Source organism: Myripristis murdjan, chromosome 6, assembly GCF_902150065.1.
Source record: "Myripristis murdjan chromosome 6, fMyrMur1.1, whole genome shotgun sequence".
NCBI classification, from domain to species: Eukaryota; Metazoa; Chordata; class Actinopteri; order Holocentriformes; family Holocentridae; genus Myripristis; species Myripristis murdjan.
Window position 1 is genome coordinate 3,910,710 of NC_043985.1, and position 14,360 is coordinate 3,925,069.

The 14,360-nt window shown below is 41.1% G+C and overlaps 1 protein-coding gene across 1 annotated transcript; it reads right to left on the reverse strand.

Annotated features, from left to right (window-relative positions):
- Positions 1-1,891: 1,891 nt before the first annotated feature.
- hsd17b2 (hydroxysteroid (17-beta) dehydrogenase 2) lies at positions 1,892-13,629 on the reverse strand. The gene is made up of 5 exons (XM_030053487.1): positions 13,258-13,629; positions 6,677-6,889; positions 3,234-3,419; positions 2,566-2,703; positions 1,892-2,274 (listed from the first exon to the last, which is right to left on the reverse strand). Exons 1-5 carry the CDS (start codon positions 13,526-13,528, stop codon positions 1,916-1,918), a joined length of 1,167 nt encoding a protein of 388 aa, XP_029909347.1. The 5' UTR covers positions 13,529-13,629; the 3' UTR covers positions 1,892-1,915.
- Positions 13,630-14,360: the final 731 nt, after the last annotated feature.

Below are 14,360 nucleotides of genomic sequence, written 5' to 3' on the forward strand. Positions count from 1 at the left end.
TACCACTTCGTGGCTGAGTTGCTGTTGTTCCCAAACGCTTCCATTTTGTTATAATAGAGCTGACAGTTGACTGTGGAATATTTAGGAGCGAGGAAATTTCACGACTGGATTTGTTGCACAGGTGGCATCCTATGACAGTTCCACGCTGGAATTCACTGAGCTCCTGAGAGCGGCCCATTCTTTCACAAATGTCTTGTTTCACAGTCTGCATGCCTGAGTGCTTGGTTTTATACACCTGTGGCCAGGCCAAGTGATTAGGACACCTGATTCTGATCATTTGAATGGGTGAGCGAATACTTTTGGTAATATAGTGTATATATATACGTATGTATAGGGATGTATAGATAGATAGATAGATAGATAGACAGATAGATAGATAGATAGATTACATATAAAAGTATAGTGCTGTTTTTGGTCTTGATTGCAATATTTTTTTATATGTATCAGTATATAGACATGTATGGTCTATGCATATATTCCAATATACTGGAAAATATAAAGACGAGTGTTGCAAAGGGGTGGAAAGTTTTTGCTGTCGCTTTTTTTTTCAATTTTTCCGAAAATTCGGCTCGGGAATTTTGGGAATTTTCGTTTTTTTTTTTTTCTTGTCATCAATTTGAATGAGGTTTTTAAAAAGTTTCCATGGAAATTTAAGCTTTTAAGAAATTAAGAAATTTTGTTTTTGCTGTTGTTAACTTAAGATGAATGGGGCAAAAATAAAGAATAATCAATAAAATGAATGTCAACATCAATATCACCATTTTGGAAATGGAAACCCTAATGTCCTGAACTCAGGACTGACCTCTAACCCAAAGGCCACAATGCCAGCATACTGTAAAATCATCATCCCCATACCCAAGTGTGTGAAATAAAACTTAAATATAAACAGTTAACTTTGCATTTTGGTGGAAACAAATATGTTGCATGATTCAATGCAAATTCAACTGTGCACCATGATTCACATATGCAAATAATTCCGAGCACATTTGATCATCATCAATCAGTAGCCTATTCTCCACTAGGCTACAGCACTTCCACAGAGACAGACGATCATCACATCAGCATCACAATTCAATTTCCTGCATTTCTATGCATTTTAATGGGTAGTTTGAACCACTTCATATAGTACTGCACACAGTCCTATTCCTGAATTAATAGCCTAGACCCCTTGCTAACGCTGTATAACTGCTGGTCATTGTATTAATATCCTACAACAGAACAGACATAGGATTATTATAAAGAGAAAATTTGTTGCACACGGGTGATACCATTAATATCTTAATGTAGGATATTTACATAAAACGCCCCAATGGATCAGGTTAATTTCATTTGCACAACAGATTTCCTGAGTATGGGCTATGCAAACTTCAATCCACATGATAAAAAGTAATCCACGGACCACCAAAGTAACGTTTGACCTCCTGCTTCCGCAAAATTGTTTAATGCGTGCAGCGCGATTAACTGCGAATTGCGGCATTACACAATCAATAATCAACTGATAATAATAATCAACCACATCTGGCAGACCTGACCGGGTGGCCACGCACATCGTGCAGTGTTGGCCAGCACCGAGCAGGCACCACTCCCCCAAAATTTCACAATGTTTCCAGCCAGGGGAGCTCATGTCACCACCAGGGGAGCTGTGCTCCCCTTTGCTCCCCCTTATTTCGTACACTGGTTATGCCAATATTCACGACAGTTTGACTCAGCTAGGGAAAATTCCCGAAAATTCCCTGGAAATTCATTATAATGTAACATGTTTGCATGCATATCTGCTTATAACAAACCAAAATGTTTATTATGTATATATGTATATGACCGGGTGAATGCAGTGAATATAAATTCCTGAAAATTCCCCAAAAATTCCCATGAAAAAGCCCATGAAAATATGTTGCATTTTTCCATGTATTAGTATTTAGTCCCACTTTTTCACACAGTCCTGACTTAATGCTGCTGGATGACAGTCAATGAACTTAAAGGTTTGCATGATCATGATATCAAAGATATTAGTGGGGCAGAGACGGCAAAGGAATGGGATGATCCATGCTGTCTGTCCCGGGGTGTAGAGAGGTTTTGGGTCTAATGACATCAGGGCATGACACATGTCCTCCAACACAGGACGCAGATCCTCAGAAGACTGGTTAGCCATCTTGGACAGACCGCCCAAGAGAGAGGAAATATACGCCTCCCCATAATCCCTCCTAGTGTCAGAAGACAGACCTTTGAGGATCTCCTCTTTGTAGCTACACCAGGCTTCACTGTTTTTGAAGATATCTGAAATGAAATATAAAAATGTTTATAGTTTTAGAAAACTCATAGAAAACTCCCCAACTGTTGCACAAGACAGATGTAAAGAACTGACTAGGCTGATCCAAGCTAGATTTCCCAACAGCATTTTTTGACTCAGGGTCTGCTCACACCAGCCATGTTTGGAGTGGTTTATTCAAACTGCAACCGGGTGGCCTTAAAGTTCACTAACGAATGATAAACTTACTGTCAAAATGCTTTTGGAAAATCCAGGCCGGAGTCCTTGGTGGCAGGAGAAATAAGCCAAACAAGACCTACTTGTTCTGAAGCCTGCAGGTTGGATTGTGGAAACCTTGATGCCCCATTTAGACAGCTCCATCCTCATCACTCCGGAGAAGTTGCTCAGTGCTGCCTTTGATGCTCCATAAGCAGAAAACATGGGCATGGACACCTCCCCTACACAAGTAACCATGAATCCATGAATACACAGTTGGTTATGAATTGGGGTACTTTTGTAAAGGACAACATTAAGGTACATTAAGACCTTGTGACTTTTTCAGACTGAATCCCTCAGTTCAGACTTTTCTGTGGCTGGATTGTTTGCCATCTTGGTTTTATTCCTTTAGGCTTGGGTGTTATGAATGTTGATAGACCCTTTGAGTGTTTTTTTTTTTTAACCTTCTTTTTTCATCTCATTTGTATGTCCAACTTTATATGTACTTTTTTGAGTATTTTTTAAAAGTCAGTAATTTTACTTTTGGTTCTGTACATTTTTGCTTGAGCTACTTTTTACTTTTACTTCATTTTTACAGCAGTACTTTTACTTCTGCTGAAGTAAAATATCAACAAAGTAACATTTCTTCTACTTGAGTAGCAATATGTAGCACTCTTTCTACCACTGGTGCAGCTAAACAATACCTTTACATCACCTACTGTAGTTTGTTGGCTGTTCAGCATGTGTCTCATGGCTCATCAGTCAAAACTACCTGCCATGCTGGAGATGTTGACTATCCGTCCCTTAGACCTCCGCAGCAGTGGGAGGAAGACCTGGCACATTTTCACAGCAGACAGGAAGTTCACGTCCATGCAGCGTCTGAAGGCCGTGATTGGCTGGATCTCCCCATCGGCCACACAGCCCAGGATCCCAGCATTGTTCACCAAACCCCAGAGACCTGCCAGCCAATGGAAACATAAGTCTGTGAGACACTTTTATCTAAAGTGTCTCACAGTTCCATGTGAAAAAATAAATAAATAAAAATAAATAAAAATAAAAAATTAAGGCAAACGTTAAAGAACTGTCTCCTCACGGAAATGGATATCTGAATTATTTGCATAAAGTTAGGCTAACAGTTGTTTCACAACTGCTGTAAACTCTTCATGTTTTGTTATCTTACATTATTAATTCATTTATAATGGAGTGGAAACATTTATATGAATGTGTATAAAAAACATAGTAGGCAATTAGTAACCAATTTAAGATTTTAGCCATCAAGAGTCAAAAAAGGTCTGCTCCTTTTTTCCATGCATTGTAGGAAGAGGGAACAGAAAGATTTGGTCTGATCTTTATTTATTTTAGGGCATATTTTCTGGATTTTTGACTAATGCACAGAGCTTGTCTAGTTTCAGTTGTTACCATATTCATCCCTTCATTCAGTGTGAGTGTGGTGGACGGGGGCCACATGAAGCTTGTGCCCCAGGGCCCCACAGTGGTTTGATCCGGCCCTGATATGGAGGGTAAGCACATAAACCTGTAAAACTGAAATGAGTATTATATTTGTAGGTATTAGCAGCCTTGTGTTCAATGATGTAAGTGATAGCCTGTCCTTGAAACGTCTTGTCCTGAGGCTAATGGCACCAGCATGTGCTCTTTCTGTTTCTCGATAAATGCACTCATTCTTCACATTTTTCAGACCAGCTCACCTTTCATCAGATGTCTTGTTTGATTCCGCTACTTGGCACTGCACATCACTGATTACATAGCATGTTGTTATGATAAATACTTTATCCCCAAGAACATCACTTGACCTGTCACTCAGCAGCATTAACATGGAGGCAGGACTTCTTCATTCAATTAAAAAGCAAGCAGGAACTGTGTGTGTAGAAATTGCCAGTGTATATTATGTCTAACTCCACATAGAGGCAACATATTATACTTTAAGTTGCCAGATTCTGTCATATCACAGGGCCTCTCTGTTTTACATGGCACAGTCAGAGAGCAGAGGGAGACATACATGCAGCAAGGAATACTTCTTATCCACTATGCCACAGCCAGCCCCTGCAGCTTAGAGTCTAGATCTAAAAAAACAGGGATCATATTACTTCTGTTCTGGTATCTTTATACTGGCTCTGTACAGGATTGACCTAACTCGACACAATATTTCAAAATCCTTTCATCAGAGGCCTCTGGGTCTACAAGGCTTTTGTCATTGTTGGTCCAATTTTATGGACTAGCCCTCCCCAAAGCATCAGATCAGCCAAATCAGTTTGTGGCAGGATGGTCTCTTTCCTCCCCTTCCCCCTCCTCTTTGCTCATTCCACACCAGGCGTGGATCATTGCGTGGCACTGATTGCGGGGCGGAGCCGCCAGTATTTTATTATAGCTGCTCAGGTGTGTACTTTGCTCAGTGTCCGCGGCACTCTGTGTGGTGTGAACTGCTGCGGTTGGCGTTGCCGACTTCGCCGGGTTCTCTCCACCTCTCTGAAATTGTAAGTCCTTTTCGCCTTGTGGTGTTCGGGGTGTTTCTATGGTCTCTGGGCATTACCCCTGCTTTACGTTGTGCTTGCAGTGAAGCTGGCTGCGGCTGTGTGGGACCAGAGTTGTCTATGCTGTTGGTTCGCTCTCTCCAGGTATGCCGGCTCATTTAATCCATCGATTACCATTACGATTTTTTTTTTTGTCTCCAGTTGGGCCGCCATTCTTGTGTACAAAACATAAACTGTGTGACGTCGAACGAGGAAGTGGGAGTCCGTTGAGCACAATCGAGTTCACAGGCGTGAATTCACAGGTTTGGCTATAGCCCCGCCCACTTTTAACCGGTAAATCACCAGTTACGGGTGGCCTGGAACGCAGCATCAGTTTCTGACTGCTCCGTTGAGCCAGAGGCCATTGCGCAACAGGTTAAAGGGCAGGATGAAAAGTTGGTGTGTCTGAGAGCTCCACTCGCTGCAGCTCACGTCTCGTGACCAACTTATAATCGCGCAAGTTGCGGTTAGGAAATCGCGTTTTATCATATCGCGATATTATCGCAAATGCAATTAATTGTTCAGCCCTAGCGTGTCACAGGCACGCTTTGGCCTGGCTGTGCACTGCGGTTCTCCACTCTCCAGCGGTCAACGCTCCGGTGCACCGGGACTCTACTGTTGTCTTGTTTACCGCCATGTAGATACTGTCTTGTAGCTGCTGTGTTGCGCTATACTGTCTTTTATTGTGCTGTTTTGTATTCTGTGTTGTAGCTACTGTTTTGCACTACATTTGTTTGTGGTATATTGTTTGCTCCCGTCGTGGCTGTAAACGCGCCACGGTCCTGTTTTATCTCCCTTGTTACTGCCAGTGACTATTTAAGGTGACGCCCTATAACCTTGCTATAATTGGCTGATCGTCCGTGTCGCTGTGCTCGGACGAACTATAATTGGCCCACCTTCGGTGTCAATCATTGGTGAGCTCCCATTCATGTTATTTTCTTTTACTGATTGTTTGGCATGAATATTTTCTTCTCTTGAATTCATTACTAATTGCTTTGCTTTGCCTTTTGTTGTTTCCTTATTAACATGTTTGTTTATTTCTTGGGTTTAAATGTTGTTTAATTATTTTGAAGTTTAAGTGTGTTTTAAATCATTGCTGTTTCCTTTTTGTTGTGTTTGAGCCTACCACTACTGGTTTGCCACCCAAGTGAGAGAAGTATAGTGGTCAAAGTGTTATAGCATTTAAAAGAGTTAAACGCCACTGACTGTATTTAAATTATGTTTTAAAACATTGGATGTTAAATTTATTTTTTTATATTGAACTTCACGTCTTCTCTGGGTGCATTCGAACCTGTGTTCCTTTCTAAATTAAGTTTCTTGGGGTGAAATTCCCCCAGGTGGCGTTGTCGAGCAACACTTACTTAAGTTAAGTAACTTAAGTAACTTAAGTATAACCTCCAACTAATCTGTTCTCTCAACCACCCACTCGCCACACGTTTATCTTAAAACTTGTCCATCCATCTGTTTTCTATACTCACCCATTCCTAATCAGAGCCTACCCTAACATACATTGGGTGGAAGGCAAAACACTTGCATTAAAATCTATTTTTAATAATTGGCTTTCTCACTGCGTCTCACAAGTTCTTTTATTCTCCATTACTTGTTGTTGTGACTTCACTTAAGTCTTGATTTGACTGCACTGCCTTATACCACTGAGCAACCTTGTCACCCAGTGAATGAATCTTACCTGCCTCCCTGACCTGGGTGTGGATGTACTGGTAAGCTTGCTCTATTTGGGCATGGTCTGTCACATCAAGCTGGAGGACATGCAGGTTTGCAGATTCACAATCTCTCAGTTCCTGAGCTCCAGACCCGGACACATCCAGAACGCCAGCAAATACCGTCACACCCATCTCACTCAGCAGCTTTGCCAGCGCGTGACCAAAACCTGTATCACAGCCTTGGCATGGAAGAAAAACGTCAAGTTCAGCAACAGTGTTTAAGCGGAGAACCATGTAGCTCAGTGGGTAAAGCAGGCCGGCACCACTGTCTGCTGTGTTCAATTCTCACCTGGGCTTTTAATGGTGAAAATGTATGTTATCTATGATTCTGTCACATACACAGGATCCCAGTGTTATCTGTTAAATGCAGACTATGCCGTTTCAAAGGTCAGGACACACCGCTTTCTTTACAAATGTAAATTATAGGGCTGGGGAAGGATAAAACATCCTTAGGTTCATAGTTTGAGCTCTGGGTGTGAAGGCCAGTTGTTTTAATATCAATTGTGTACAAAATGAAAACAAGGAAATGAAGTGCCCTTATATTTGGGATTTTGGTAGACTTAGTTGTTTTAACAAATAAAAAAGTTGCTGAAGGCATTTATAAGCAATGATCTTTGAGAATTAGTTGGCATCCATCATTTTTACCTTGTAACAAAGTAGCATGACATCCTCTTTGAAATTCTATAATATGATACAATACCGTAACATAATATAACATACCATACGATATAATACCCTTTATTGTCCCCATAGGGAAATTTGTCTTGGGCTGAAAGTCATGAGACTGTAGCAAATAAAAATAAATACACCATAAACTTCATAGTCTACCTTTAGGCTTGTAATTTAGGTCTGGGTATTGGCAAGGACTTGATATATAATGATGATATAATACATCAGCAATAGAATTTGTATGACAATACACCGCAGTAATCAGAACTGACTGAAAATATATAAATAGAGCTCAAAATACTTCCTTTTGCATAACACCTGGGTATGAAACTATGGTTTCGTAAGATGTGACCTCCTTATTCACTTGCATTCCAACCATGGAGGCAGTAGAAACTGTGAGACATCACTTAGAACAGGGGTGTCAAACTCGTGCCATGGAGGGCCAAGAGGCTGCGGGTTTTCATTCCAACCAAGAACTCCACCAGGTGATTTCACTGATCACCCTACCTCCAAACAGAGAGGCGGGACTAATCAGTCAAATCACCTGGTGGAGTTCTTGGTTGGAATGAAAACCCGCAGCCTCTTGGCCCTCCATGGCACCAGTTTGACACCTGTGACTTAGAACAAGATAACACCTTACAGGACAGAACAAACCTCAATCCAGACCAGATCTGCCAGTTACTGGATTTGTGCCTCAATACCACATATTTCCAGTTTAACGGTAAATTTTACAGGCAAAAGCATGGCTGTGCTATGGGCTCACCAGTGTCCCCTATTGTGGCCAATTTATACATGGAATTGGTAGAACACAAGGCCCTAAACTCATACAAAGGAACGCCTCCAAGCCATTGGTTCAGGTATGTGGATGACATGTGGGTGAAGATCAAAACCCAAGATGTACAGGCTTTCACTGATCACATCAACTCAGTGGACAAAAACATCAAGTTCACTAGAGAAGATGTTAAAGACAACCACTTACTGTTTTTGGATTGTGATGTGCACTTTGATGAGGAGGGGAGCCTCCACATTGTGGTATACAGGAAACCCACTCACACAGACCAATACCTTCTTTTTGACTCACACCATCCACTGGAGCACAAACTGGGAGTTATCAAAACTTTGCAACACAGGGCAGAGAACGTTCCAACCTCCACTCGGGCCCAAGCTGAAGAACACAAACATCTAAGGGGAGCCCCGAAAACTTGTGACTATCCGAGTTGGACTTTTGGCAAAACACGCTCCAGAAAGAATACCAACACTGAGGATGCTGAGAAAATGAAAGACAAACACAAAACCATTGTGATTCCGTATGTGTCTGGGGTTTCAGAGAAACTCAGGAGGATTTTTAACAAACATCAAATCCCTGTATGTTTCAAACCTGGTAACACTCTCAGGCAGAAACTGGTTCACCCAAAAGACAGGACACCACACAATCAGAAGAGCAACCTGATATATGCCGTCCAGTGCAGTGAGGAATGCAAGGACTTATAAATTGGCGAAACAAAACAACCATTGAACAAACGCATGGCCCAACACAGAAGGGCGAACTCCTCAGGTCCAGTCTCAGTTGTCTATTCACATCTAAAGGAAAAGGCACAATCCTTTGAAGACAGCAATGTTAAGATTTTGGACAGGGAGGACAAATGGTTTGAGAGAGGAGTAAAAGAAGCCATCTATGTGAAAGTGGAAAAACCATCCCTCAACAGGGGAGGGGGTCTGCGGCACCACCTATCTCCGATTTATAATGTTGCCCTTTCATCAGAGTCACCTGACTCTGACGACTGTCGTTCACCAGACCACAACAATGGTCAAGTGAAACCAGTGCCTTCTTGAACACACCCACAGGCATTTTGGTGGACACTCCCACAGAGGTTAAATACCTGGACCTTACTCCACTGTCTTTGTCAGACTAGTGCGGACTAGAAAGATCGATGTGTACAAACTGATGAAGCCTATGGATAAGAGGCGAAATGTCTTCCTAAGACAAATACAAGTCCAGTTGCCCACGATTCAATTTGCCCAAAGAGAACACCTGGGTAGACTAATAACTCAGACTAATACACAGTGCAACACAATTAGCACAACGCACTTAATTAATAGTGCACTAAAATGTAGATTGGAAGTGCATAATAGGCTGGAAAATCAATAGGCTGGAAAATCAATGCAGCTTTGCAAAAAATGATATCACGGTACTCAGCTGTATACACTCCTGACCAAAATCTTAAGACCAGTTGAAAAATTGCAAGAATTTACATTTTGCACTGTTGGATCTTAAGAAGGTTCTAAGTAGAGCTTCAAAATGCAAAAAGAAGAAATGGGAGTGAGACAAAAAAAAATTGAGTAAGCGATTTATTGCAAACAACCATTAAACTGAAATAGGCTGTTCATCAGCTGATCAAAAGTTTAAGACCACTGCCTTTAAAAGCCCAAATCTTGGCAAAAATGTGGATTCAGTGTCATTTTCTGTCAGGTATCCACACTGTCATGACCTCCTGATGGCAAAGGCTAAAAAGCTTTCTTGGTAATCACCTCAAAAATTCTTCTATGTATTTTCTTTTTTTCAGACATAAGGTTTATTCATTTACCTGACATGTTTCGGCGTTTGACTTCTCTCTTTGAACGCGATCGGATTGTTGAGCTGCATAAGCAAGGCCCAACAACAAGGCCCTCACAGCGTGCCATTGCTGCTGAGGTTGGATGCAGTAAGACAGTCATTTTAAACTTCTTAAAAGATCCTGAGGGTTATGGAACCAAAAAGTCAAGTGGTAGACCCCAAAAAATTTCACCGGCCCTGAGCCGGAGGATCCAATTGGCTGTCCGTCAAGACACGGGACGATCCTCGGCCCAAATTAAGCTTGGCCTTGTCTCCTTCAATGGCACAAAATTGCCCATTTGGAGTTTGCACGAGAGCACCAAACATGGGACATTGAAAGGTGGAAGAAAGTTTTATTCTCTGATGAGAAAAAATTTAACCTTGACGGTCCTGATGGCTTCCAACGTTACTGGCATGACAAGGAGATCCCACCTGAGATGTTTTCTACACGGCACAGTGGAGGGGGCGCCATCATGATCTGGGGGGCTTTTTCCTTCAATGGAACAATGGAGCTTCAGGTTGTGCAGAGGCGTCAAACAGCAGCTGGCTATGTGGAGTAATGACTGGGTTTTTCAACAGGACAACACTACAGTTCACAATGCCCGCCTGACAAAAGACTTCTTCCAGAGACTTCTTCCAGAGAAATAACCATCCTGCGTGTTCCCCTGATCTAAATCCAATTGAGAACATTTGGGGTTGGATGGCAAGGGAAGTTTACAGAAATAGACACCAGTTCCAGACAGTGGATGCCCTCCGTGAAGCCATCTTCACCACTTGGAGCAACATTCCCACTAGCCTAAGGTTTATTCATTTACCTGACATGTTTCGGCGTTTGACTTCCGCCTTCATCAGAGTGTCACTGGGTGTTGGTGTGACCGACCTGTCAAAATCTGATAGGTTGGTCACGCCTTCCAGAAAACAACAGCTGATAAAGATGCGTCACACCAACACCCAGTGACACTCTGATGAAGGCGGAAGTCAAACGCCGAAACATGTCAGGTAAATGAATAAACCTTATGTCTGAAAAAAAGAAAATACATAGAAGAATTTTTGAGGTGATTACCAAGAAAGCTTTTTTGCCTTTGCCATCAGGAGGTCATGACAGTGTGGATACCTGACAGAAAATGACACTGAATCCACATTTTTGCAGAGATTTGGGCTTTTAAAGGCTGTGGTCTTAAACTTTTGATCAGCTGATGAACAGCCTATTTCAGTTTAATGGTTGTTTGCAATAAATTGCCTACTCAAATGTTTTTTTTGTCTCACTCCCATTTCTTCTTTTTGCATTTTGAAGCTCTACTTAGAACCCTCTTAAGATCCAACAGTGCAAAATGTAAATTCTTGCAATTTTTCAACTGGTCTTAAAATTTTGATCAGGCATGTATATAGGCCTTTTTTTTTTTGCACTGCTCTAGTTGAGTAATAGAAGAACAGAACCTTCTCAGATTCGTCACTGATGACACTGTGGATATTATTCCAGGCGTGTTGAATCACATCATCAGCTCTGCCAGCTATTAGTCTGTAAGTGGCAATAAGACAAGTGTTATCAGCAGCAGTTGACTCAGATGCAGAGATAAGGGGGAAGTATGTTATGAATTCTGAGCATATGGTGTCTGGGGAACAGGGGTCAGGGTAGGTAAACAGCATAGAGGCCATCACAGTCATTCTAGTGCACTGATGAGCTGATTCACTTCAGAAGCTCAGGGGGTAAAAAAAAAAAAAAAAAAAAAAAAATCACTTCCAGTAAAATAAATATACACAAGTCCCTAATAAACTACTACCTAAAGAGAGGCTCAGTGTGTTTCGCTGAACCTGCTGGATGCAGGAAATAATTGACCATAATAATCCCGAGGGAAGACAAGGTGTACAACCACTGGACAAAAATGAGCTTAGTTTTAACAGCTCACTGATTCTTGGGAATTTGGATAAAACAGGTTTTACTTTTGAAAACAAAAAGTGTGTTAAATTACAAAATCTGAAGGTATATCATTATAGGCCAAGGTCTTGGCTGTTCAGCAATGTACCGGTGCAACCTCCTCATTTTGCATTTTTTTCATAAAATAGGTTTTTCCAGTTATTAGGCTACTTTGTTTTTGTCAACACCGTCACCGTAATGTTTTTTTTTTTATTTGAAAAACACATTTTTGTATTAAAGAGACTATTACTTTAATAACTCAACAGCACCAAAGAAACATATTGTAAACATATTCATTTAAAACCAATATAACTGCCTCTGACGGTGGTGACACTAATCTGACGGTGGTGACAGTCGCCTCATTAAAACATACATTTCCAAAATTCATACCACTCAAGTCAATGGCTTCTTGCTTAACAACTTTATTTAACTATTTGGTACAAAAAATAACAATCCTGAGCTCTGTTCTAAGCATTTTTCAGACTTCAGTCATCACCGTCACACAGAAAACCTGACGGTGGTGACGTCTGACGGTGGTGACAAAAACCTGCTCTTTCACATGATAAGCATGAGTTGTTCACATTAGCCAGCTTGTTTTCGCCCTGTTGCTACCTGCATCAGACCTCTTCTTAAAAAGTATACATTTATTCCATAATCTAATATTTTTTATAGAGAAGTGACGGTGTTGACAATTTATGGTTGTGACAGTAGCAGTGTCCCAAAATATGAAGAGATTTAAGAGAAAATAGAAAACTTCCAGGAGCCTGAGAGGTCTTGAAGAATGTAGTAGAGCTGAAGGTTTGAAAAGGGCTCCTCAGGAATGTAACTGACCTTGTATTTTTTTTATTATTATTTTTTAAATAAATATCTGACGGTGGTGACGAATATCTGGGACACATTTTGAGCAACCACAAAATAATAGTAAATATTGTTCAAAACCCATCGTTTGTAGTTTTTAATACATATTATGATGTACTCTTTCATGTGGTAAAGATATTATTCAGTGAAATTATTACTTTTTGTTGTTTTAATCAAGTTGAAATGATTATCTCCTATCCGAGGACAACTGGTTTTGTAGGGCATGGGCCAACATATAATCATTAAATTAATACAAATTAAAAATAAACCTATGGAAAAACCTTACAAATGTGCAAAGGACCCCCTGATTATGCCCTTGATTCTTTTTATTCATTAAAATGTTGTAAATTTCCAGCAGAAATAGCATTTTTCTTAGTGGGACATGATTTATCCAAATTCTCAAGAATCAGTGAGCTATATTATATTACATTTCCCCTCAGAGCTGCACTTTGTCTCTCTCCTCAACTATTCATGACTTACATAAAACGTTTGTATTGTATGTATTCACCCACCTGTAATCAGCACTGCTCTGCTATGTACTGGAAGCCGCCCCTTCCTTGGAGTTACACAGTACAGGCGGAGGCTGCCGCACATGAGAAGAACGCCACAGGAGCCTGGAGAACCCCAAAAGTACAGAAGGCACCCAAGCACTCCGAAGGCTATGGCCCAGCATCTTGCACTGTATCCCTGTCTCTCTTGCCACACCGCTGTGCAAATGTATACAGCTGTGGCTATGGCACAAAAAGTAGAGCAGCAGAATCCAGTGTCAGTGGGGTTTTCCATCTTCCAGCAGTGTGTCAGTGTTTCTCAGTTTAGCTTGTCAGTTTCAGATCTAAGAGAAATCACTATCTTTGCCCTGTCTGTTTACTGGCCTCCTGACTCCTTCACATTGCTTGTCAGACGTAAACTCTACTCTAGAAAGCCTGCTCGTAGTGCTTATAAAATTGAGTCAAACAACCAGCCCTGCCCTCTTTCTCTCTGTAAACAGCCAATCAGGTGAGCATATTATGCATGTGTAACCAGGTGTGTTTCTACAACCTTTTTTATGTCAGAGTGCAGGGGAAAGAGTCAACATCTGTGTGATGGTCTGTATGTCATGTTTCATGTTGTCGTCATTGTGGAAGTGCACACCTTCTGCTCTTATCAAGACATCAGCCGACTCCCACTCAAGTAAATAGCACACCAGTATCTTTGACTGTTACTGGACTTCAATTCAATGTTGGCAAGGCAGAATCAATAATAAGATCCCTCAGTTACCAAAACACACATATTCAGGCTTCCTGGTCTTTAAAGGAGATAATTTTCCAGGATTTTTGAAGGACATATTCTGTGCCTCATGCATATCAGTTACAGAAGATTGTGTTAGAATGATTCAAAATGGACATTGTTTTTGTGTTGTAGGACTTCAGCGTTGCATTTAAAAACAAGCACAAACTCGCAATAGCTGTGACGAGGTACAAACATGCATATCCACACGTGCATGCATTCACACACACACACACACACACACACACACACACACACACACACACACACACACTTGACCTCCATGACAAATTTCAGCCTCATAAATACAAAGTTGCAGATTGCTATAGGGCGGGCACAGCTTTGTGGA

What these genes read in the sequence shown, in the direction of transcription:
- hsd17b2 (XM_030053487.1), bottom strand. Translation starts at nt 13,528, where the DNA reads ATGGAAAACCCCACTGACACTGGATTCTGCTGCTCTACTTTTTGTGCC. An exon ending in CACCCAGGTCAGGGAGGCAG is followed by an intron (nt 3,420 to 6,676) that starts GTAAGATTCATT and finishes ATTGGCTGGCAG; the next exon opens with GTCTCTGGGGTTTGGTGAAC. An exon ending in ACCTGCAGGCTTCAGAACAA is followed by an intron (nt 2,275 to 2,565) that starts GTAGGTCTTGTT and finishes ATTTCATTTCAG; the next exon opens with ATATCTTCAAAAACAGTGAA.